The 24,146-nt window shown below is 47.3% G+C and overlaps 2 protein-coding genes across 2 annotated transcripts in view; one reads left to right on the top strand and one right to left on the bottom strand.

The window, feature by feature from the left end:
- Positions 1-361, top strand: part of LOC149344658 (uncharacterized) — a 28,527-nt gene extending 28,166 nt beyond the window's left edge. Inside the window, exon 5 of the mRNA XM_089547274.1 lies at positions 225-361. Coding sequence (XP_089403400.1) covers positions 225-361 — 137 coding nt within the window. The remainder of the gene's footprint in view (positions 1-224) is intronic.
- A 7,094-nt stretch (positions 362-7,455) lies between these two features.
- The window catches only part of LOC149344657 (uncharacterized), a 118,975-nt gene continuing 102,284 nt past the window's right edge, over positions 7,456-24,146 (bottom strand). Inside the window, exons 5-6 of the mRNA XM_089547273.1 lie at positions 13,168-14,361; positions 7,456-7,601 (exon numbers count right to left, since the gene is read on the bottom strand). Of these exons, the coding sequence (XP_089403399.1) occupies positions 7,456-7,601; positions 13,168-14,361 (1,340 nt within the window). The remainder of the gene's footprint in view (positions 7,602-13,167; positions 14,362-24,146) is intronic.

Below are 24,146 nucleotides of genomic sequence, written 5' to 3'. Positions count from 1 at the left end.
ATGCATGGACATACTTTTGACGTCGAATCATCTGCAACCGTGGCAAATGGTTAGCAAAAGTAATGTGCTTACTATTCAATGATATATCCTCCTTTTTAATTCTCAGAGTTGTAACTGACGCAATCGAAAACGCAATTATCAGGATAAGACTAGCAGTGGAAGCGTTGCAAACGGTCTGAAGAAAAAATTCCGCAGGTTACGCGAGCGTTTTCATTTGCTGGCAGGATTCTTCAGGGACACCATGGGCTCATACGACAACTTGGTTCGTCTTGCCGGAGGCCTGGCGGCAGCTGCGGCGTTGGTGGTACTTTTTCTACCTGCATTGGGAAGAAGAAGAAATGTGTTAAGTGGAAAAGAATAAATATTGACATATACACAAAAATACACTTACCTTGAATGCTAATCACATTGTTAATGTTTGCATCATCGGATATCAGAATACCTCTTCCAATCATGCACAAGCTCTCCTGTATAAAATGCTCCCAAAGCACTGGGCTGCATTCGAAGTAATAGCTGCATTCTAGATTATCCACAAAGAGTAGGCAGGACGGGCGCAGCTTCACCGGAATGAGGCATTACCTCTGTTGGAGTACTTATGCTGAAAATTATATAGAACAGTATACGTCAGTTTAACCGCAATGAGCCATTACCTCTGTTGGGGCACCTATGCAGAAAATTGTGTAGAAGTGAGTCTCGCGCAATAAAGCGAGTTCCTTTATCTTGGGCGGTAATGTGTCCACGCTGGATTTGCATAATGCATTGATGTGCGAAAAACGCTCAAGGTGGGTTTCATCATCATCGCCAGCAGCAGCCTTACAACGCCCACTTCATCACAAAGGCACAACACGGCATAACCCGACTGCATGACATAAACCCTTTCCTGTGGCAGCTTCAGCCCGTTTATCACGGCAAATCTCTTAATATCATAAGGCCAACTCTGCTACGCTTGCCTTCTCTTGGAATCCAGTACATTACTCTTAACGACCATCTGTTATCTTACCTTCGAACAACATGCCCGGCCCAAGCCCATTTCTTGTTCATTTCTTCGTCTAGGATGGCATTAACACGCGTTGGCTCCCTGCTTCCACTTCTGCTCGCTTCCGGTTTCTTAACGTTATACCTATCATTTTTCTTTCCAAAGCTTAGCAGTTTTTCAAAGTGTTAGAAGTTATATTTTTTTTATTTTGCTTGCGAAAAGGTGACGCGAGGAGAAGCTGCTTTCTATTGCAGCTCGACAAAGCTCCAATCACCCGCACAGCAATCACTTGAACAGCACAGACAGTTTCATAAAATAAGTAAATAGTCTCTTGATGAACAATCAGCAAGCAATGCATTTAAGAATTCGTCTAATCAATGAACAAGACACCTAAACGTAACTGAACTACATCCGCAGTGTAAAAGAAATAAATATTTCAAGGACACATATATATGGCGTTGTCAGAATGGCAATTTGTTTGTCATGTAGGTAATTGAGTGCATTTGGTAGCTTATGTTTTAGTCGCTGTTTCTCGTGCATTGTGCGCGCAAATGGAATAAGCCATGGTAGTTGGCAACGAATTGTATATGTACTACTTGTTGCTTTCTGAAGATGTGCCACAATAAGAAACGACTCTGATTTTCCTCGTACTGCAGTCTTACAAGTTCGTAGCAGATTGTAAGTGTACATGTCTTCCACTTTTAGAATCTTATGTTTGAGAAAACGCGTCCTTGTGTATTCTAAAATTCAGGTGTTTTCAACGACGCGAATAGCCCTTTTTGTATCAGGGTCAGTTTGTATATGTTTGATTTAGTAGTATTTCCCTAGAGTAATGCACAGTAGCGCATTTGTGAATTTAAAAGTGCATTATATAAGAGCGTTCTCATACTCAACGGGAGGGTGCGAAGGGGACTGTTTAAAATGCCTACAATCCTACTAAGCTTCGTCAATAGGTACCTAAAATGCACATTCCAGGAGATGTGCTCAGTAAGGAAAACGCCAAGCGTCTTCAGACAAATTTCTAGCCCAAATATATACGGACCGAAAGAAATGTTGGCAGGTGTAACAGGCAGAATTGCTGGTGCAAGAAAAGAATCCATTTCGTTTCGGATTCATTTATATCAAGCTGTTTTTGTGGCTCCATTTATGTAGATTATGTCAAAGTGAACTGGCATGTGCTTTTATTTTTTCTACATCTTCTCTAGCAATAAATACTGCGCAGTTGTCTGCATAAATAACAAACGTGTTGTCCCTGTAACGTGTAGTTCCTGTGTAGCCCATGTAAAGACTCGTGCATGATTCGTGAACGAATCGTGAACGACGAAGTGGCGGTGCGCTGGACGGGGGCCACGTCGGTAGCCATCTAGACGGGTCGGCTCGTCGGGTCGTTGGCATGTCGCCTCGAACCCGCGACCTCCCCAAGAGATGTTACGGGGATGTTACGGTATTACGGTTACGGTAAGTCTGTATTGACGGCTGCGCTGCGATGGCCAGCACTCAGCTCAGAGATTCCAAGGGCCCAGCTTCACACTGTCAGCGTCGTCGTCGTCCAGCGCACCGCCACTTCGTCGTTCACGATTCGTTCACGATTAATTCACGAGTCGAGTCCACTGATACGGTAACCAGTTCACTGGTAACGCTATGTACAATATCACTGATGTAGAAGGGAAGAATAGGTCCTAGAGTGCTTCGCTGCGGTACACCAGACTGCAATTCTTTCAAGTGGGGTTAATTTTGGTTTATTGAGACGTATTGATGCCGGTCGTTTAGATAGGACTAAATGAGTTGTGAAACCCCTCGGAACTCACAGTGCTGTAATCTGTCCAGCAGTATTTTGTGATTAACACGGTCAAACACACTACTGGTCCAAGTATATTCCTAGAGTCACCAAAAAGGCTAAGTAAACAAAAACAATATATTTTACGCTCTCGCACGGAATCCGACGGGACTTATTTTTTTCTTTCGATTAGTCTGCCTCTCTTTTTTTGCGTTCTTGTAGAAGTGAAAGTTTGCTTTTATAAGACCTAAGAGGCTTTATTATTTAGCGCTACGAGTACGGTCCTGTGACTGAGAAAATTAATTTCCGTCGATGAGTCAATGGGGTGTTTAAATAACATCAAGCGACAAACAAACACCAGTGGAAAGCCCTAATATCAATAAAAGAACAGCGTAGGAATTGCTATCAGTTGTTAGCTGTGGCAAAATGTCGCGCTTATCACTACACCGTCCCTCTTCAAACGCAACGTCTGCGCCCTCCTGAACGACCCCGAGTACCCCCTCCTCATTAGACGGCGAGACATTGCGCAATCGATTCCTTCGGCCAGGTCAGCCTGCATCTCGACAATAACAAGCGCCTGCGGCCCAGCCAGCTAGCTGCCCTTCAGTAATGGGCGCTACTGTGACGCGTCGCACGTTGACGACAACGCGTCAGACCAGTGCCGGCGGTGCAAGACGGTTTGGTGGTGGCGACCAAGCATAACTGGAAACATGGACTCACGTATGGCTCACCAGTTTACGTGCAGCCGACCACGTCACTCGGCAACTTTGTTGCGACGTGATAACCGTCGAGAGAGAGTGCCTGAGGTAGAGAGACTGGGCATGCGCTCCAGGGTCGAGGGGAAACATTGCAGGGGGATGTTGCGCTCCTCCCCAAGGCGTCGACCTGGATATGATTGGCGCGATTTATTTTGGTTAGGTTTAGTTGGGTTTATGGGGGTTAACGGTCCAAATCAACTCAGGATATGAGACGCCGTAGTGAAGGGCTCCGGAAATTTCGACCACCTGGGGTTCTTTAACGTGCACTGACATCGCACAGTACACGGGCCTCTAGAATTTCGCATCCATTGAAATTCAACCTCAACGGCCGGTGCGCTTTATTTGGGAGGCTTATCTAATCGAGTGTTTTGGGCAGTGAAGAGAAGCTCATGCAATGAACGAAGTAGAACCTCTGATCCTGAGGTCCGAGCATTTCTTCAAGGTGCCAGTGGGCACTTCCCAACAAACCTCCGGTCTCTATCAGGAGCCCGGCTGCAGAAGGCAAAGAGCATCAGCGTAGTCGAGCGGCTCAACGGACCGTCGCCCCTCTGAGTCGGGCCCGGCGGGTGAGAGCCAGGGAGCGACGATCGAAGTTTAACTAAATACACTGTAACTTGGCAGGCTGAGTGGTGGCAGCAATGAGACTCATATAATAAAAAAAATGCGCAATGGATAAACTCAATCTGTTTTCTTGTCAAATTCGTGCCACGTGTTGATGCCTTCCATCAATACTTTAAAGAAATTCGATGTACCGTCAAAGCGAATAACGAATCCGTGAGCGCTAGACCGGTTAAGTGGCCACTCGATTCATGAAAAGCGATGCAGATACCACCTGCGGGCATACAGCGTCCACAGTAAAACGTCCTATCCACCTTAGAAGGCACTTGCAGAAAATGAAGCTTTGCTCCATTGCACTCGTCAATTGAAGAGTGTGGCCAAGTCCTGAGAGGTTTGCAAGAATAAAAGCGCAACAAGACGACACAAAGAAGGAGGAAAAACAACAGGACAGGCGCTATCCTGTCGACAGGACTAGTGCCTGTCCTGTCGTTTTTCCTCCTTCTTTGTGTCGTCTTGTTGCGCTTTTATTCTTGCCAGCTATGAACCAACATGCCCCGGAGTGTGTTTTCCTGAGAGGTTTGCATCAATGCATGCATCAAAGTCAGTTCGCGGCGCTGAAAACAGAGGCCGCTGAGTTGTTGTATACAGAAACAATGACAATGCGCTGAAATGAGCGACGGGCCCTTCCCCGCAGCCCCGTCCCGGTGCACTCGCACACTGCAAGCGTTCAGTGACAATACGGCGGAATGTGTTAAATGCGCTGCACAGCAAAGCAAGCACGGCGCGCCCTCGGCTTCCTCATCAATATGTTGTCACGCATTATAAGAGTCATGTATTTGTTTTACCATACAAGTCGGGTTAAACTCTTCAGGCGCAAATTTTTGATCCGTTGAGGGAAAGATGTAAACACTTTGAGATTTTGCTGAGCAGCATGATAAGTGTGCAGAGAAGAGAAATGACGTCCTCCCAGATGCTTTGTTCTGCATTTGCTGTGGAGACCTCACTCAGCACATCATCACTCAACACGTTTCAGTGCCTCAGTTATACTAGTTTGAATTGATTCCTTACGTAAGAACTCATTGAGTAAGAAATGCACGTTTTGGGCTTTTTAAAGCGCTCATCCTTGCAAAACAAACCAAAGAAAATGCGCGCTTACCGGAGCTGTCACCGAGCGAATGTGAAAACGTACAGAGGCTTCCATCCTGAAAGTAATTTCTTGCGGCTGTATCGCACGGTTGACTTGAAATGGTTCGGTGGGCAATTTTTCATATTTTGGCACTTCATTATAATGCCGCCTCTGCACATTACGTCTCCTATAAGAGGATTTCATTGCGTGTACAAACCCACAAACAAAAGAAATTGGCGCACTGAGGGATGCCGTACCAGAGCTAACGTAAAAAGCGCAGGCGTCCACAGTTGATGAGAACGCACCAGCAATGTGCCTACGCATAATGCCTGAAGGGATTATCAGCAGCCTTTATGGTGGTGTTGATATGTGCTTTCTGTATGATGTGTAATGCTTGTAGTGTTCACAGGGGGAGTCCCTGTGAATATTTTCAACACAATCTGCCTCCTGTGAACTTCGGATAGGAGCTAAGGCATTGTCATACTTGATGCTTGTCTTGCACTCTCATTTGAAAGGAACTTAAAAACTGAAACGCACAACCAAGATAATCTGTTCGCCCTTGTCTGAGTTCATCTTTTACACAGTGGGAAACTGTGGTCGTGTATTACGAAACGCCGCACTGGAGTCACTTCAGCAAGGCAGTTGTTATTTCGCCTCACGCATGGTGCGCTTTCGACACGCGCTAATAAAGTGCGGCCCCGTTTGTTGCAGTGGTCCTATTGCTGCACGTTTTTAAGCGTGAAATGCTTTTAGCGCCCGTTCTCGGCGCGCCGCGAGTCATCTTGGCGCCAGGAAGAAGTAAGAACAAGGAGGCGAAACTCTGCTACTTTTGTATTGTACGTGAAGTCGCCCGAGCTCTTTTGGATCTCACTTTCAGTCGCTTTCTGCCTACATTGCCTTAAACCATTTTTTCGCATCAAAGCACAAAAAGCATGGATAGCGAGCGTGACAAGCCGTAAGGATGCGTAAAAAGCTCTTCGATGATCTTACTTGATACATCATTCAGTACTCTCGTGATGGTGGCTTCTCAAGAAGCGGCCTCCCGGTTTATGCCGAAAGCTTCCATAAAGTACACGTATAGCAGAAGCCCAGTGTGCAGAATATATCTGTGCAGGCCACGGAAGCCGCACAGATGATGAGAGCGGCTCTCCAGGGTGCGTTCTCTTCGCCAGGAATTTGGCGCTGCTTATTCTGCAGCAGTTTCTTGCCAAGGGTAACAGCTTTGCAGCTTTGTGTGGACACAACGAAGCAGACTGCCCACGTCGTGTTGGTGCCAGGCCTGTGAGATTCACACGCTTCTGGCGTAGCTAGTAGTGACTGGTAGCTCAGTCACAGCGCTACTGTAGAGCTGTTTTCCAAGTACAGGATTCTTGGACGTTTTAATTGTGAGGCTGCTCTGGAATATATTCTTGTAGAAATATCGAAGATAATTGTCAATTTTTTCTATGGGTAACAAAATCTGTCTTTTAAAGGTAGTCTACCGTTCATAACGAACAGCTGACTGCCATTTAAAATCAACTGGGTACGTTTTCATCATAAGAAAAACATTGATAACAGAAAGCTGAAAGTCTGCCAAGGGTAGGTCTGCGGATATATTGATTGTTACAATGCAAAATTAGGATTTATGAAAAAATTCCGGTCATCAGCAATATTCTGGTGAAACAGCGCTCGTGTCGTCTACTCTTTCTGTCCGTGTTTTTCGCGCTAAGAATTTTGCAAGATTCTGGTGAAAATTGCGCTTGTATGGAATTTCTTGTATTGCATTTTACCGTTGTCACAATGACTGCTTAATTGGCACGTTTACCTCATTCATCGACATGCATAGTTTTTCTCCTTTCTGTCCAAAGCTGAGTGCTGAAGATGCCCCATTACTTCGCCAATGTTCGCCGCTGCACCTTAGCGGGCGAAAAGCCGTCAAGAGTCATCAACACTCTTGTCTGTGCTCACAGCTTTACGCACAGGAGATGAACGCCTTTGAATTTCGCCTTATTTTACCGCTAGGGTTTAGGCCGAGCAGCCGAACGCAAAGGCCACCGAACTACAGCGGCTGCCATTGGCAAGCTGGTATCGCTTGTTTGAGTCTAAAGCAAAAAGAGGTTCCATTAGCCTGCAGCTAACCTGGGAAGGTGATTTTTAGCTGCTTAATCTGCAAACACCGCATTGTTTAAAAAAGTCAACTGAAGTATGAGGGGGGGGGGAAGGGGGGGGGGGGGGCAAACGACCAAAAATAGTGTACAAAACAAACTTATTCGGGTGAACATTATGATGCTTTATTCTTCTCTGTCAGAAGAATATTCCTACTTCCAAAGACGGGTAGCAAAAGGAGCAGCAACGCCGTAAGTGCAGCCAGTCCTCCGACGAGGCGAACCAAGTTATCGTAAGAGCCCATGGTGTCCCTGAAGAAACCTGCGTGAGAAAACAAACATTTAAGTCACCAGCGTACAAACATTCAGGACACAGTGACTATTTGTTGTGGGCGCTTGCACCAAATACACAGCTATTATTACCTCTCCAAGTTAACTAGCATAAAAAGACATTGGGGAAAACTCCATAAAACTAACGTTCTCACTGAAATTGGTTTTCTGGCCCTTTCAGACGCTGTTGACGTTTCCCCGATAGATAAATACTCATTTATTGTTGAGGAAATTGTATTTCAAGATTTTCCTACCACTGGCCACTTTGGCGCACTCTGATCAGAAAGGAGTAGAAGGGTAGTGAGTTGTCCTCTAGCGAATCCCTTTTCCAAAAAAGTAGTGCGCAACTGGACAGCTTTACTGCCTTTTTACTCCCATATAGGCGTATTAATGTTTAGAGTGCACAGGTGCAATGCATCGTAGCCGAGAGGCTCCGCGCGGGCAATAGATTTTTTTCCTGGACCGATCAGAAAGCTTACTATGAAGAGTTCTGTAACAGTGCAGACTGGTTTCTTACATAATAACATATAAAACGTATTTTCAAGAATTTTTATTCTCCTATTTTGATGGATATATTTCCCCTTTTTGTTATGTTCTGCGCCGGGCTCTCATTTATCCAATCAAATATTTCTTTCTTAGTAAGCAACAGGTATCCTGTTTTTTTTTGTCATTACAAAAAAGAGCTCAGTTGAGTACGCTTAGATTGGCTGCAATAAAGGAACATTTTAAGTTTATGGTTGAATGTTTTTTTTTGTACACACCGCATTGAAATTGCTTGTTTTCTCCCGGCAAGGACAACGTTAGCACACGACTGAGCAAACTTCTGCACAAGATGGCAGCATGGAAAAAGACAAATTGCACAAGTTTCATATGATTTATATGGTTAACCGCGGTGTCATCTTGTGAATTTAGCGCACACGTTTGTTCAGATGGGTAGCCAACTAATCCCCTTTAAAGCATTACCAACGTTAGTAATGGTCTTCTATGCACTCTTTCTTTTATCGGTCCGCCACTTTAGAATCTTAAGTGCAAGTTCCGGACAGCAGTGTTGTATCGTAAAAAAAACTTAATTAGAAATTAAGAAGCAGTACATGCAGCATAGGGTGAAGCCGTTCTGTATTCTCTCTACTTACCCCTCTTCTCTCGTGTGAGCAAGTGCGTGCAGCGCACCTGCCACACATCGTCTTCATCACATTTAAATCCCTCCCGGAGAACCTCAGGCCATACTACCTCCTCCGCTCGGAGCTGTCCGTCGTGCAGGGCGTCTTGTACAGAGGTGACAGACTCGTCGCTCCCGAAAGTTTGCGACGACGCCTCATGGACATTCCGTACGAGTAACACCCCGGAATCAACCGCACGAAGAGTCGGCCGCGAGAGCTCTACTGGTGGGCGCGAATGCACAAGCAGGTCGAAGAATTGGTACGGACATGCGTCGCGTGCCAGTTCTGTGACAAGTCGGCTGTTCCGGTAGCAGCTCCTCTACAACGTGTCGGCTTAACACAGAAACCTTGGGATAAGGTTGACATGGATATCGTGGGCCCTTCCCCCCAAGCTCCTAGTGGCTGCCGCTTCGCGATCACTCTCATGGATTATTGAAGTGTCGAGAGGTTTTCTTCGCTGATACCATCACAACTGAAACACTTAAACAATTTCTGCTAGGCCTTTTTGCTCGTGAGGGCTACCCTCAAAAGATTGTGTCTGATCACGGACCACAATTCTCATCGGTGGCCATGGAAATTTTCCTCCGCGAACGGGGGATACGCCATTGTTACTCGTCGGTGTGCCCCCCAAGCCAATGGACTAGTTCAACTATTCAATAGAGTGCTCAGGTCTTATATTCAGCTGGCTCTGTGCGAGCGACGCGACCTACGTACAGCTGCTGTGTACTACCCCGATGTCTGCCGCTTTATGCCACACGCTACGACAGGAATGGCACCAGCCGTCCTGCTTCATGGCCGGTTGCCCCGCACTAGACTCAGCGTCGTAGGCTTGCCGGATGAGTGGTTCCCAGTGGATCAGACAAAAGTGCTTAAGCTTTTGGGGCAGAGGCTTGAGGAGAAGCAAGCGCAGTACAAGCTTATTACGGACCAGCGCAGTGGCGCCAAGCGTCGTGACTTCCAGATCGGTCAGTACGCGCATGTTCGCAAGCCCACTGTACGAGGCAAACTGTCAGCTCGGTTTTCGGAGCCTCTGAAGGTTGTGGAGCAACGTGGACCTGCATCATATCTGCTGGACGATGGGCGAGTGTGGCACTCGTCCAAGTTTTCTGCTGTTCGTCCAGAAGTGGTTCAGCAGCAACTGCCCTCCCCAGCTCCACCGGCCCTTTTCGCTGACATCTGGCCGCCTATCGACTGCAAAAAAGTGCCGCCGACCTGTCCAAATTCCTGGCACTGTGGTCCAGGGTTCATCTTTGGACGTGCCTTCTACCCATCTGGTGTCAGCTGCTGATTTTAGCTCGGGTCCTTCATCACACCTGGCTTCGCCCACTCCAGAACCGGCAGCCACTCGTCAACCCTCGTGTACTTACATCAACAGCGGCAATTGCGGCTTCACTTCCTGCTCCGCCTCACAGAAGTATACGCCAAAAGAAGCGACCCGCAAGGTTTAAAGACAATGTTCTATATTAAGCTGCTGATTAGGACATTCACTAGAATTTTTTTGAATAAAAGCTTCACTACGCTGGTCAGAGGCGGACTTCTCGGGAGCCGAACTGCTGAGTTATGCGCATGCGCGAAACCGAGTGACGTCACGCGCCGCGCAGGTGGTCGCTCCTCGCCGCTGCCGCAGCCGTCGCCGACGCCTTCGCCTGACCTTTCGGCGCAGCCGCGCGTTACTGCGCATGTGCGTCGCCAGCTGACTGTCGCTACACATGCGCGCTTTGCCTCGTCGTCCACCGTTTGACCTTTCGTTGCGGCCGCGTGTTGCCCGCGTCGCAGCCGGCAACCCTCCTCTCCGCATTCCTGCGGGCAGTTTTAACCACGCCGATTTCCGTCTCCTCCTCCGCCTTCGTACAGGAAGTGTGTGGACGGCCGTCAAACCAATCATAACTGAAGCTTTTCGCTTGTACATCCGGGCTTAACCGGAGCTAAGCTACTGCCTAATGTTTTTAAAGTGCGGCGGAAATGTGATGAAGATGAAGTGTGGCAGTTGCGCTGCACGCACTCGTGCGTACGAGAGGAGAGGAGGAAGTATAGAGAATATAGATCGGCTCGACCGTATGCTGCGTGTACTGCTTCTTAATTTCTAATTAATCCTTCTCTCGATACAACAAGCAGTGCTCTGAGCGTGGTCTCTCCATGATGAGCAGCTCTATGGGGCGTGACAGGTGAACGGCACCTGTTCATTTTGGAATGCAGTAGCTGTTCGCTGCAGTATTTTGCTTACAGTGGGAAAATAAATTACTGACACCAATGCTTCACTTCCCAATACCACCTGCATTTGGACATTATCATTGTTAGTATTTCGGGCGTCGCAAAATGTAAGGTGACCAAGTGGACAACAATGTAGCACATCATTTCTGAAAAACAAGCTGTGACAGTGATGCATTAAGCTAAGACACTGGCGGCATCTTGACATATAATCATTAATAATAGGATGATATGTTCAAAGAGGGGTTCTTTGGTGGACCATGGATGACGGGTTTAGTTTTACCTGTGACAGTGCAATTTGATAGTCCGCATTGTTACACTGTTAACAGCCCATATATCCACATTACAAATAAAAAATATTCCACTGCGCTTTTTGGTTTCGGCGACTGCTGGGCTCCTTCGTACGTATATAGACAAGGAAGTGTGTCCAAATTACTTACGAAAAAAAAAAGAAAGCCCAAAGCCTTAGAAAAAAATAGTAAGTTAGGTTTAGCACATGGTTTACAATTTTTTTCTCTCAACGCTGGTTCGACTTATTAAAGGAACTGAGTTAGCCGGAACTGATTTTGGAACTATATTCGAGCATTGTGACCAATATAGTTTTCTATTCGTGGCAAAAAAAATTTCCCACCTTAGCGATTATATAAGACGGTGAGGCTAAACGATGTGCCGAGCTGGGCGGGTAGGTCAGTGGTCTCACAGTTTTAATTGTTAACGTTCATTCAAAATTCTACAGCACCATCCCGCATTGCAGTAAAGAGAAAATAATTCCAATACAAAATAGCCACAGAAACACGCAGCAAGTTATACAGATGTACCAAAAAATGAAAATGAAGAACAATGTCCAAAGAGAGATGAAAAAGAAAAAAAAGCACTGAACTCCAGTGCACAAGTTTTCTATGAATCGATAAGCACTAGCATGTAACTAGTGCCTTTAATTATTGTACCTTCATAAAAAGAAATCAGCTAAAGAAATGCAGCCGGGATTGAAAAACGGATTGAACGCCGAAGAAGGATCTAGGGCTAAAAAGAAAGTATCCTCGGACAATATACGGTCTCTGAAACAATTCCATTCATCCGCCTTTTTCAGGTATGACAAATTATCAGCTGAATCAGTTTCGCGACACAACTGCTGAATTTCATTGGGATGATCTCTCCGTTGTGCTACTTATCTTTGAGGTTGTACTTAGTCTTGCCTTCTGATGACAGCTTTCGTGTACGATAAATTATGCAGTACCTCAAGTTCGTCAGTTCCTTCTGTGGCTCAGGTCTCGCCATCCAAAGCTTTTCCTCGAACGTGGCATACTTAGGTCCCTAGTGTACTTGTTTAAAAGAACACGAAACACCCTGTATTGGGCAAGTTCAATTTTTAGGCCAAAGAATCCCACGCAATGTGGTGTATTCTGGAAGGAAGTGAACATTTCAGAAATAAAGCCTCGTTTGAAGAACTAGGAATGAATATAAGATTGCAATACTACAAGCCAACCATATTTTACAGCTTTCCAAACGCAGTGGTCAATTTGTTTGCTAAAGGCTAAACTGGATGCTGTGAAGCGGTAGTGCAAAAAATAAAATACGTGTCTACAACGCCTGAGGTGCGCGCTACGGACTGCGAAAGCAGCTGCCAAAGTGGCGGCAACCAGTAAAAATAGAAAAGGCGATGAAACCTCATGAGAGTAGCAGGGCATGCTCACTTATACCTAGCTTCAAACCACGTGTTTTCAGTCCGGAGCACGCCCACAGAACGCATCTTTGGAATTCGAGTCAAGAGTTTTGCTATGTATACTTTAATTGCAGTCAAGCGCTAGAATGAGCAATCTACAACAAACATCACAAAGTGGCAAATAATTTTCTGATTTATGCATTGTTCCACATTGACTGCGATGCAAAAATATCTACCCGGTCTCAAACACAATCCGCAATAGAATCCATAGTAGTTTTGTTAACACTTCTTGGTGGGCTAGTTGGTTAAGCATCTTGAATAAACAGCGCGAACGACGACAAGCACAAGAGACAAGGAAACGGACGACACAACGCTGTTACTAACAACTGAGGGTTACTAACACAGCGCTGTGTCGTCCTAAGTTGTTAGTAACCCGCAGTTGTTAGTAGCAGCGCTGTGTCGTCTGTTTCCTTGTCTCTTGTGCTTGTCGTCGTTCGTGCTGTTTATTCAAGTAGTTGTGGGCTTACCTGTTATGGAGGGAGTGGCGAGGAGCAAAGGACCATTCACAAGTCCCGTCGTTCCCCATGTGATGGGTATTCGGCCTACTCCAAGCCACTCAGTTAGAACTGCTGAAAACGACACTGACGCCGCGAGAAGGAAGGACGCTGTGACCCATGCCGCCAAGAACTGCGCAAAGCCATTCATGAACGTAATGGCGATCAGAGTGGCCGACAGCAGTGCAAAGGTGAGGGCAACGAGCACACTTCTCTTGAAGTAGCGTCGGTCAGCGAGGAACGGTATGGCTATATGTCCCAGCAGGAGATCGGTGGCTGCTGAATAGGTGCCCACTAACTGAGCGTGTGCGGGCGGCACCCCTTTGTCTAGAGCGTAGTCGACACTTATCGAGCGGTTCACTACAACCCAGTAAGCCGTCACGGTGTTCTGGAAGATGAGAACGTAAAACGTCGGGTCGGCCAGGAGCGTCAGCACTTCTCTGCAGCGTGGCCTGGCCCAGTCTGTTCGTCTCTGGTCACACGCAGAATGAGCGTTCGTGTCGCTAGTTCCATTCCGTCCTGCTGCTTGGTGTGGGATTGAAGAGCTGAGCTGTTGAAGAGACAGCTTTTCCGAGTAAGACACAGAACACTGGGAAGACCGCTGAGTATTTGAGATGCTATTTCTATTCGCCTCAGCGTTTTTCGAGCTCATAAATGTGAAGTCGCTCTTGGACGTGTAGTGTTCGATACGTGGACTCTCGTTGCTCTGATGAAGTGGCAAAGTATTATCCACAGAACTTCTTCCATCACTTCCCGCTATGGAAGGCTGTCTCCATTCTTTGAAAGATAGATAAGGCCCATCGTAGCCGTCTCTACCAGCTACTCTCTCGTCTACGTTTAGCGGCTTGGAGTCATCTCTCCTGATCTGTGAAGAAGGCTGCTGTGCAGTGCTGTAACCATCGTCGACCGAAGAAGGACCTCTTCGCATGAGCTGCGGCCGTCGCAGTACCAGCATGAGTGCAGTTTCATTCATGAGGAGGGCGCCACACATCAGCAGAGCCCCCCTGAATCCGTACTCTGAGTTCAGCCTGGATACCACGGAGGGAAATATGAGAACAGACAATGTGCGTCCTGCGTCTTTCACTCCCATCGCCAAGCCACGCTGCTCCCGGAAGAAGATCCGAACAGTAACGGCCATTGCGTTCTCTATAAGTCCGTAGCCCAAACCTGCAATGAGGACAAAAGTTCATTGTTGCACAAACTCTACATTTCAGTTGATGCCACAGATTTTGTTGTAAATGAGGTGCTCAACAGAACGTACAGCCTCCCTGATTTTTAATAATATAGCGCGAGCGTCGACCGAACTGCTGGTCAGCGCCTTATAACGGCGATAAGCGTGCAACAAGGCAAGAGTTCGCGCACGCGCACGAAGGCAGAGCGTCGTCTGCTACGCTGTTCCGAGCACGAGGACACACGCCCTGCCACAATATCAGTTCGCTAAATCCCGCCACGTCGTAGAGCGCATGCGCATGATTAATATGTGATACTTTCTTTCCTTTTATTTTTTCTTATCGTAACTTTGCATCGCCAGGCTGGCCTCCCGTAGTAGGCAAAAAAAAAAAGAGGGAAAGAAATCATGTCTCATGCAGTCTCACATATTAATCATGCGCATGCGCTCTACGGCTTGGCGGGATCTAGCGAACTGATATTGTGGCAGGGCGTGTGCCCTCGTGCTCGGAACAGCGTAGCAGACGAAACTCTGCCTTCGTGCGCGTGCGCGAACTCTCGCCTCGTTGCACGCTTATCGCCGTTATAAGGCGCTGACCAGCAGTTCGGTCGACGCTCGCGCTATATTATTAAAAATCAGGGAGGCTGTACGTCTTCTCTATTTATTCGCCCCTATCCTGAAAGCAGTAGCGCTACACAGATAGAGAAGGCAAGAACAAGAAGCGGTACTCCCAAATAATATTTTTATTCAGAAGTCCATACTCTATCCGCATATATGAACAAAGAACTACAAAGTAACGTACCATCCTAAACACATGGCACGTGCATGCCTTTAGCGGGAAAACAAATCGCAGACATCGTCTGACAATAATGAAGTAGTTTTTTTCCAGAGAGCTTGATTAACAATTAATATCTCCCGCGTCACTTGATCACGATGGCAGAACGAATGATTTTTTCTGGAAGACAATAAAGCACAATCAGATTTGCGAGAGTTTTATCAATGGGCAGCTAATGTACATGAAGCTGCGAACTGAAGATGGGGCTGCGGACTCGTCAAGCCGCCAAGTGGCAGCTTTTTTTGCGTAGCCCTCATGATGGAATAGTGTTTTTTCTAAAACAATCACTGCTTCCACTCGTAAATTAAGAAATCAACCCATAAATTAAGGGTAATATTTTTTTCGCACACTACGAAGGTGCTGTGTAAGCTGTATACCCTTCGTTTGTATCTTTCTGCCTACGTTTGGGGTGATATCAATGAGTAATTACTCCTCATTAGGAATCCGCTTAACCTTTCGGTATTCCTCTAAAATATTTCACCAAACCAAACTACAACTCTGCAAGCAACATACTGAGAATATTTAATGTACATACACGTTATCCTGTGCATCCGCTGACTCCTGGCTTCTCTTTTACGCCCAGCTTACAGTAACTTATAAACAGAAGCTCGACAGTAGCTTATAAACGTGGCTGAAAGTGTCATGTGTCCCGATGGCCTTCCCTATAGCTTGCGGGAGACTAACAAAGTACAGAGCTCTCTCCTGTCTCGATCGTTTATTCCTGTCTCACCTATGTACTTTGCCTACCCAATAACTTTTTCACTTCCTGCAGAAATCAGACATGCTGGGCTAACCGCTTTCTGTTCGAGTTTTAACATGAATAGGCCAATTTGTTTGGTGCTTTTTTGTGATGAGTTCAACACAGCGGGCTTTAAGCATGAGACTGTGATGCCGCTGTTCATTGATTCCAATGCACAGAAGCAAAATTTAATAACCCATAATGAGGAGGTCTACGGTGAACCTCATTTGTGATATTTAATCATTCTTTGCTATATTTAAACACCTTCATTACATCTGTCAACCGTAAAACAGTTATCACATTCTTGAAATTAGACTAAGCGAGGCCGGGACTTCAACACGAACAAGGCTCTTGAATTCCAAGCTAGAGTTACTCTCCAAAAATCTCAAGAAAAAAAACGGACAAAGAGACATATTCCTGCCCATTTCATGAACAAGAGGCTCTAGTGAACAATTACAGTAGCGTCAAGTTAAGCTACATATTTTCCAGAAACGCATCAAGAGAACCATCCAATGTCTAAACGAAAATCCTTCTATCCTGCTCATCAAATATGTGGAATTTTTCGTACTTCATTAAGTCGCCGAATTAAATACGAGAGGTCCTCAACATCAGTACTAGGGAGATGACATTCCACGGGGTTTTCTTAATTCTACAACTTCACCGATGCCTCAGATTTTGTAATGCTCAATTGGTTATCAATGAGTTATAAATTGGTTATCAATTGGTTATAATTTGGTCGAAGGCCCTCTTCCCAAGCATCTGACCCCTGAAAAGCCGAGCACCAGACCCGGGGAAATCTTATACCCATTATCGAACCGGTCGGTACCAGGCGGTACCGGGGATCGAACCCAGCACCACCCGAATGCGATGCGAATGCTCTGCCACAAGGCCACCGTTTCGGGGGGCGGAAGAGATTACGAAGTTGCAGGGATACGGTGGCCGCAGCTGGTAAAGGACAGGCTTAAATGGAGAGACATGGGAGAGCCTCTTTGATGCGTCTGCTGCTTAGAACAGAACATCTGGCGACGAGGATGAGGTCCGGCGCGCAGTAAACCGCCGCCGGCCAGCAGCAGTCACGAGGCTGAACCGCCTACGGTGCAAGGTGACACGGAGCCCTTGCAGCCACGATTTCATCGGCAGCCAGGAGCAGCGCAAGAACGTCGCGAGGAAGCAAGGCATCACGGAGCCCTTGCATGAACTTCAGCTGCTGGCGGGAGCAAGCGAACAAGAACCGGCAACACGGACAAGCCACATCGAGGAAACCAGCTGGGCAGATAAGTGAAATTGGCTCATTATGGCAGAACCTGGACATGCTCCTAAGCTGGGCAGAATGCCCGAATTCAACCCGAAAATCGAAAACATACGCTCTTATTTTGAACGCTTCGAGAGCTTCGTAGAAATAAATGATGTCTGTGCAGACAAGAAAGTGAAGTTGTTTCTGAACGTACTCGGTGCGCAAGCATACGAATAGCGAAAGAAGATAATTGTGCCTCATTTGCCTTCTCAGAAGACCTTCGAAGAAATTAAACAGCTTCTGGAAGCTCATTTCAGCCAAGCTCATTCAATTATCGCAGGGCGTTAATTTAATCGCCGAATGGAGCAAGAAAATGAAAGCGTCAAAGGTTTCATCACTGAACTGAAGCATCTTGCAAGAGATTGCAATTTCGACACGTTTTTAAATGATGCCTTAAGGGACAGGCTTGTAGCTGGTTTGCGTGACGAGGAAAAGCAACGGGCTCTTTTTGCACAGGCTGACTTGACGTTCGAGCTGGCGTGCAAAACGGGGCTAGAAAAAGAGCTAGCGGCACACCAGGCGAAGCAAATGCATGAGTTTGACACAAAACCGTGCAGCGTCGACGTCATTCAGGGCGACCGTCGCCATGATAAGGAAAGGAAATCGGGGACGGTTGCATGGTCAAAAGATAAACGAGAGGAAGAGCGGCGAAGTGCTTGCAAGCGCTGCGGAAAGCGTCATGCGGGAGAAAAATCTTGGTATCGCAACCACACCTGAAGAAATTGTGACAAAAAGGACATTTGCAAGCCGTCTGCAAAAGCGGAGCCGAAGCAAAAGCTGTCAGATACGTCGACACCACGGACAACGAATCCTAAGACTTGAGTTGTCAAACTGTGTTCTTCTCGGGCAAAAGTTCAAGGGGCTACAGCGTCGACCTGAACATTGAAGGGAAGACTGTTTCGATGATAATTGACACAGGTGCAGCAGTCACGATCGTACTAGAGCAGTTCTGTAAGCAGTATTTCCCGCATGTAAAATGCGTGGAATCCAATGTGTCGTTGCACACTTACATCGGAGAAAAGCTGAAGGTACTTGGGAAAGCAAACGTCTTAGTCAAGCAGGACGCAAGCGAAATCTCTTTGCCCGTAGTGGTAGTGAAGGGAAACGGAACGCCGATGCCCGCTCTCATGGGAAGAGACTGGCTGGAAAAACTGCAGATAAACTGGAAAGCAGTATACAGCCTGTCCCCGGATAAGTCATTGGAGCAGAGGGTAGAAGCCTTACGGAAAAAGTATCCCGAGGTTTTCAAGAGCACCCCGGGAGTCGTCAAAAACTTCGAAGCTCGCATTTTTGTGAAGGAAGGGGCTCAACGAGTGTTCTCAAAAGCACGGCCAATACCATTTGCCATCAAAGAGGAAGTAACAAAGGAGCTGGAAAAGCTCGAGCAAGCCGGAATACTAAAGAGGGTCACGAGAAGTGACTGGGCAACGCCTCTGGTAGTGGGCGCGAAGAAAGGCGGCGCAGGATTAATGTTATGCGGCGACTACAAAGTCACGGTTAATCCTGTTCTAAAAACTGACCACTACCCTTTGCCATTGCCGGAAGATTTGTATTCCATGCTCGAAGGAGATAAAATATTTTGCGTCCTGGATTTATCACAAGCCTATCAGGAAGTGCCGCTTGCTGAGGAAAGCAAAGCACTGCTAACCGTAAACACTCATCTCGGATTATTCCAGTTTCAGCGCCTACCATTCGGCATCTCTAGCGCACCCGCTATCTTTCAGTCGTTAATGGACGAAGTCTTAAAAGGGATTCCAAAAGTGGGTTGCTATATCGACGACGTCGTCGTCGTAGGCGACAATATAGACGACTGTCAAGAAACTGTGGAAAAGGCACTTCAACGACTGACAAAGCACAATGTCACTGTAAAAGAACAGAAGTGTGAATTTTTCAAGGAGTCCATCGTTTATCTTGGACACAAAGTGACAGCTGATGGCAATTTTCCAACTTCAACAAAGATAAAAGCCATCACGGAAGCACCTCAGCCAAGCAACGTAACTGATCTACGAGCCTTCTTGGGTCTGCTGAATTTCTACGCCAAATTCATCAAAGGTTTAGCCACAGTAGCTGCACCAATGTACGATCTGCTAAAAAAAGACATACGTTGGGCGTGGACGGACGAATGTTCAAGATCATTCGTGGAAGCCAAGCAGCGCCTCATCGACAGCCAAGTCCTGACTTTTTACGACATGAAAAAGCCAATCGGTTTAAGCTGCGACGCGTCGGACTACGGTTTTGGGGCAGTAATTTTTCACGTCATGCCTGATGGCTCATAAAGACCCATTTCATTTGCCTCCAGAACGTTAAGTGCAGCGGAGCGCAACTATGCGCAAGGCGAGAAGGAAGCCCTAGCCTTAATTTTTGGTCTGAGCAGGTTTCATAGATACCTGTACGGGCGTAAATTCATGCTGTATACAGACCACCAACCACTGTTGGGGATCTTGGCATCAGATAAACCAATTCCTTCTTTGGCTGCAGATAGGACTCAGCGTTGGGCTATCACCTTAGCAGCTTATCAGTACACACTGCGCTACAGGAACGGCAAAAACATGGAAGTGCCGGCGCTCTTTCAAGGTTTCCACTTCTTGTCAAGCATAAAGACGAATTCATACTGGTGTGGCACCACAGGGACAGGGACAGAGACAGAGTGACAACAACACAAGTGCTCACTAACAACTGAAAAAGTTTATTAAAAGCACAAAAAATATAGAATTTTCAACCCTTTTGAACATAAAGACGACACTGAAAAATGTATTGCAGTGTTTGAATCAACGCCTCCCACTGCGAGCCAGCTAGGTTTCTGCTGCGACTAAAAGGGATCGCCTTCTTCCCAAAGTCGTGCAGTTCACCTTATCTGGCTGGCCCGCACACCCCGATGATAAATTTCAGCCCTTTGACGTTCGTCGAAACGAACTATCGTATGAGCAAGGCTGCATCACGTGGGGCTAGCGAGTGATCATTCCGGACGAACTTAGAGAGGCAGTATTAACATTGCTACATGAAGAACACCCTGGAATGCAAAGAATGAAAATGCTTGCTAGGTCGTTTGTTTTGTGGCCGTTGACATACAAGAACATTGAAGACACTGTCCGCCAATGTACAGTGTGCCAAACGACCATGCCTGCAAAGGCACCAGGGCCATTGCATCCATGGACTTATCCAACTCGTGTTTGGCAGAGAATCCATGTCGATTTCGCCATGAAGGATGGCTCGAACTTGTTCCTTCGAGTAGACTCTTACTCAAAGCGGATAGAAGTAAAATGCCTCCGCACTACGACGACGTCGAAAACAATCGACTGTCTCAAAGAGATATTTGCAGCGTATGGCTACCCGGAGGAACTGATCAGTGATAATGCACCTCAGTTTACTGCGCAAGAGTTCTCCAATTTCACCTCTTCTCGCGGGATTGCTTGCTTACAGGAACACCCCGAATTCCGTAACAGGAAGAACGCCGGCTGAGCTGTTCCTGAAACGACAACCCCGAGTGAAGCTCTCGCTCCTGAAGCCAAGTTTTGTGCAGGACATGCACAGCCGCCAAGCCAGAGGCACCACTCATCGCAACGAGGGCCGAGGAAGGGACCCGCAGATGGAAGCCGGTGATGCAGTTCTCGTCAAGACTACGAGAGGGGAAACCCTGTCATGGGAGGAAGCGGTCGTAATGCAACGCGTAAGCGACTCTACGTTTGTTGTCAAAGTCGGTGACCAGTTTTGTTTTGTGCATATCGACCACTTGAGACCAAGCTGGATATCGGGTGCAAAGTCATCACTCCATCCGGACGTCGCAAAAGAAGCGCATCCTGAGTCCACTCCAAGTGCCGCTGTTCAGCGAGACTTGCCATCAGCTCCCTCGGAAAAAGATCCCTCTGCTGGCTCCATGATTAGTGATCCCACTGCGGACAAGCTTGAGGATGTTCGCTTAGATGACACCACTTCAAATGAGGAACCGGTATCGCAGCCTGAGGCAAGACACATGGCAGCGCAGCCTTCAAGTCCCATCGCATCAACCATAGCTACACCCGAAGAGGCCCATTTGCGAAGAAGTAATCGCACAAGACGTCCTCCTGATCGCTATCAAGCCTCCAGTTATGAACGCGGAAAGAAACGCGTGTAGCTTTGATTAAGGAGGGAGGAATGTTCTGTATCAGCCAGTCGGTCTGATAAGATTGTACCAGCAATGACGTGTGCCTGACTGGCATGTAGCGTTATCTATAAAAATACGCTGCTGCCTCGAATAAAGAGCTTTTTGCGTTGCTGCCACTGAAGCGTCGGTCTGCTGCTTAGAACAGAACACTTTTGAACTGCAGTGGACGGAGTCAGGCTGATGATGATGATGTTGGTTATCGATGTTCATTGATCCTAGATGGAGCTGCATACACGGGGAGGTGGCGTCCTCCGGGGAGTCATTTTCAGACAGACGCAATCCACAGGAGTGGCAGTCCTGTGTAAATGGCGCTAAAGTTTTCCGACATGTCTACGTTGGCAGAACAGCGAAAACACTGTCTTTGACCGCAACTATTAGGCGTTGGCTATTCGTATAGGAGAGTTTCAGTGCCAAGACAGACAAGAGAAGAATGCACTTCTGGTGATATCTGTCTGAAAATAGCTCCCAGTAGGACACCGTCGCATGGTACCTCATACACTCGTGTTATGCCAGCTTCTCCCTTCTTGACAGCCTATAAACCGATTTTAGCGAGAGTATAATTTCTCACTCGTTGCACGTTCGATGGGGTACGGCCAAACAGCAACAGCTGCCTTCGACAGGCCGTACTCCGACGGTGACGATGCATAATTCCGTTCGGGCTGCGCATAGGACTAATATCGCACGTAGCTTTTGTCTCTGTGCAACTATGTCTTGGCGCTACAGAACTCAGCTCATGTTCTAGGCGTTCAGCCTAGAGGGGACAATAGCTTCTTACGACGTTCGCATGCTGCGCAAAAAGAAAGATTGCATGCATCCTCATTCGCAGTATGTACCCCTGCAGCCAGGCACTTCTGCAGGAGAGCAGCTTGTTCGGTGCCACTAGTGCTAAGCGCGCTCCGCATCAAAGGCCCAAGGAAGGTGCTTTGGAGCTATCCGCGGCTGTCACCGGAGCATAGTAGCTGCATGTTAAAGTGAAGGTATACGGTTGATGTCTTCAACGCCTTCAACAGCGAAGTGAGCGATGAATAGAGCAGGCGACCGCTACTTTGCAGCGACGCCCTTGGGGCGTGTACGCGAAGCACCACCGACCAAACTATACTTAAAATTAAGCGCCAAATCATGAAACTATAAGCACACATGTCTTTGCCTTCGTTCTTATTCGGAACAGCTGGGGCGAAAAGCTGAGTAGAAAAGTGCCGCTTTGCTGTGAGGGTGGCACTGCGTCAAAATTTTAGAAGAAGAACATGACTGTCGATTTGCGTGGTTATGCATTGTTATTCATTATATTGCTATATGATGAAAATGGTGTATCAAATTCCCTCAGTGTGCTCTGTGTGCTTGCATCGTATGGATAAAGCACAGTAGATAGAGGACACAATATTATAGCCTTCTATTCATGCACAACAGTCACGGCTCTCACTCTTCAGAAAATGAAGCGTCGTCGTCGGCAGCGGCGTTTTGTAAGACGAGAAGCAGGCGACCCACAAGCCACCTAGGGCACGTGAACTTGTGACGTTTATCACAATAAGCCCATCGTAGCAGATAGCAAACACCTGTTAACTGCGTAGTAACCGTATTGGTTGGTTGGTTTGGTTGGTTTATGGGGTTTAACGTCCCAAAGCAACTAAGGCTATGAGAGACGCCGTAGTGGAGGGCTCCGGAAATTTCGACCACCTGGGGTTCTTTAACGTGCACTGACATCGTACAGTACACGGGCCTCGAATTTCTCCTCCAAAGAAATTCAGCCGCCGCGGCCGGGATCGAACCAGCGTCTTTCGGGCCAGCAGCCGAGCACCATAGCTACTGAGCCACCGCGGCGGCTAACCGTATTGGTGGGTGTAACCAGATGCAAGTTACACATTAGCCCAATTATGTGTATATACACCTGGGCAGGCTGGCACCTTCCAGTGGTACGGAAGGACAAACGTCTCGTTCCTTGAACACGGGTGTGAGTGCCGGCGCACTAAAACTAAAATAGTAATTAGACCCTTGGTAAAAGCGACGTGAAAGGTCATTTAGTTTGGAATGGCTCCAACTGGCAATGCCACTGCCCGCTCGAGTGTGTGAAGCCTGTGCAGACCGTGTTTTTACACGCTGACAAAGATGCATTATGGTGTAAGAAATGCGTTGCCCTGTACCTATGCATCTGGTTGTCCAGCACTCTTGCGGGAAGCGTCCCGAGAGCGTTCGTCCTCATCGCGATTGCCGCACATTCGTGTTTCTGGTCTTCCGCATATAAGCAGCGTTCAGAGTACGACGCTCCACCTTGGCTGCATAAATGGCACTCCCGAATTGCGACTCATGCGCAATGACAAAGCTGGAAGCTTTTAGATAACTCCGGCGGCTTCTATTGCGCAGATTTAAAGGTTGCCGTCAAAGGCGTCTGCATTAATTTTTACAGGGGGGGGGGGGGCCCGATGGGCGGGGGTGGGGGAGGAGGTAGGTTAGCACCAAAAAGGAACTATTTGTGGTCTAAACTACGCGTTAATATCACCTAAGCGTGCTAATCGAGCTGTGTAGTTGTTTTCTAGTAGTGCATAAAAAATGTCCGAAATTCAAGGGGGGGGGGGCAGCCGCCCTCCCAGGCCCCCCTTCTGGACGCCCATGGTTGCTGTGGCATCCATGTAGGTGGCGTATATCGACACTGAGCCCCACCTGACGACAAAGAAATTAGCGCGAGGCAGGGGATGGTCACCTGGCCGCGGACGCTCGTATTTGGTTGTGGTCGCTCGACGCATAGCCGGGGAACTTCACTACGGGAACGGGCGCTGTAAA

Source organism: Amblyomma mixtum, chromosome 5 (assembly GCF_055824585.1).
Source record: "Amblyomma mixtum isolate Tamu chromosome 5, ASM5582458v1, whole genome shotgun sequence".
NCBI classification, from domain to species: Eukaryota; Metazoa; Arthropoda; class Arachnida; order Ixodida; family Ixodidae; genus Amblyomma; species Amblyomma mixtum.
This window is presented reverse-complemented; position numbering and strand designations above follow the sequence as displayed.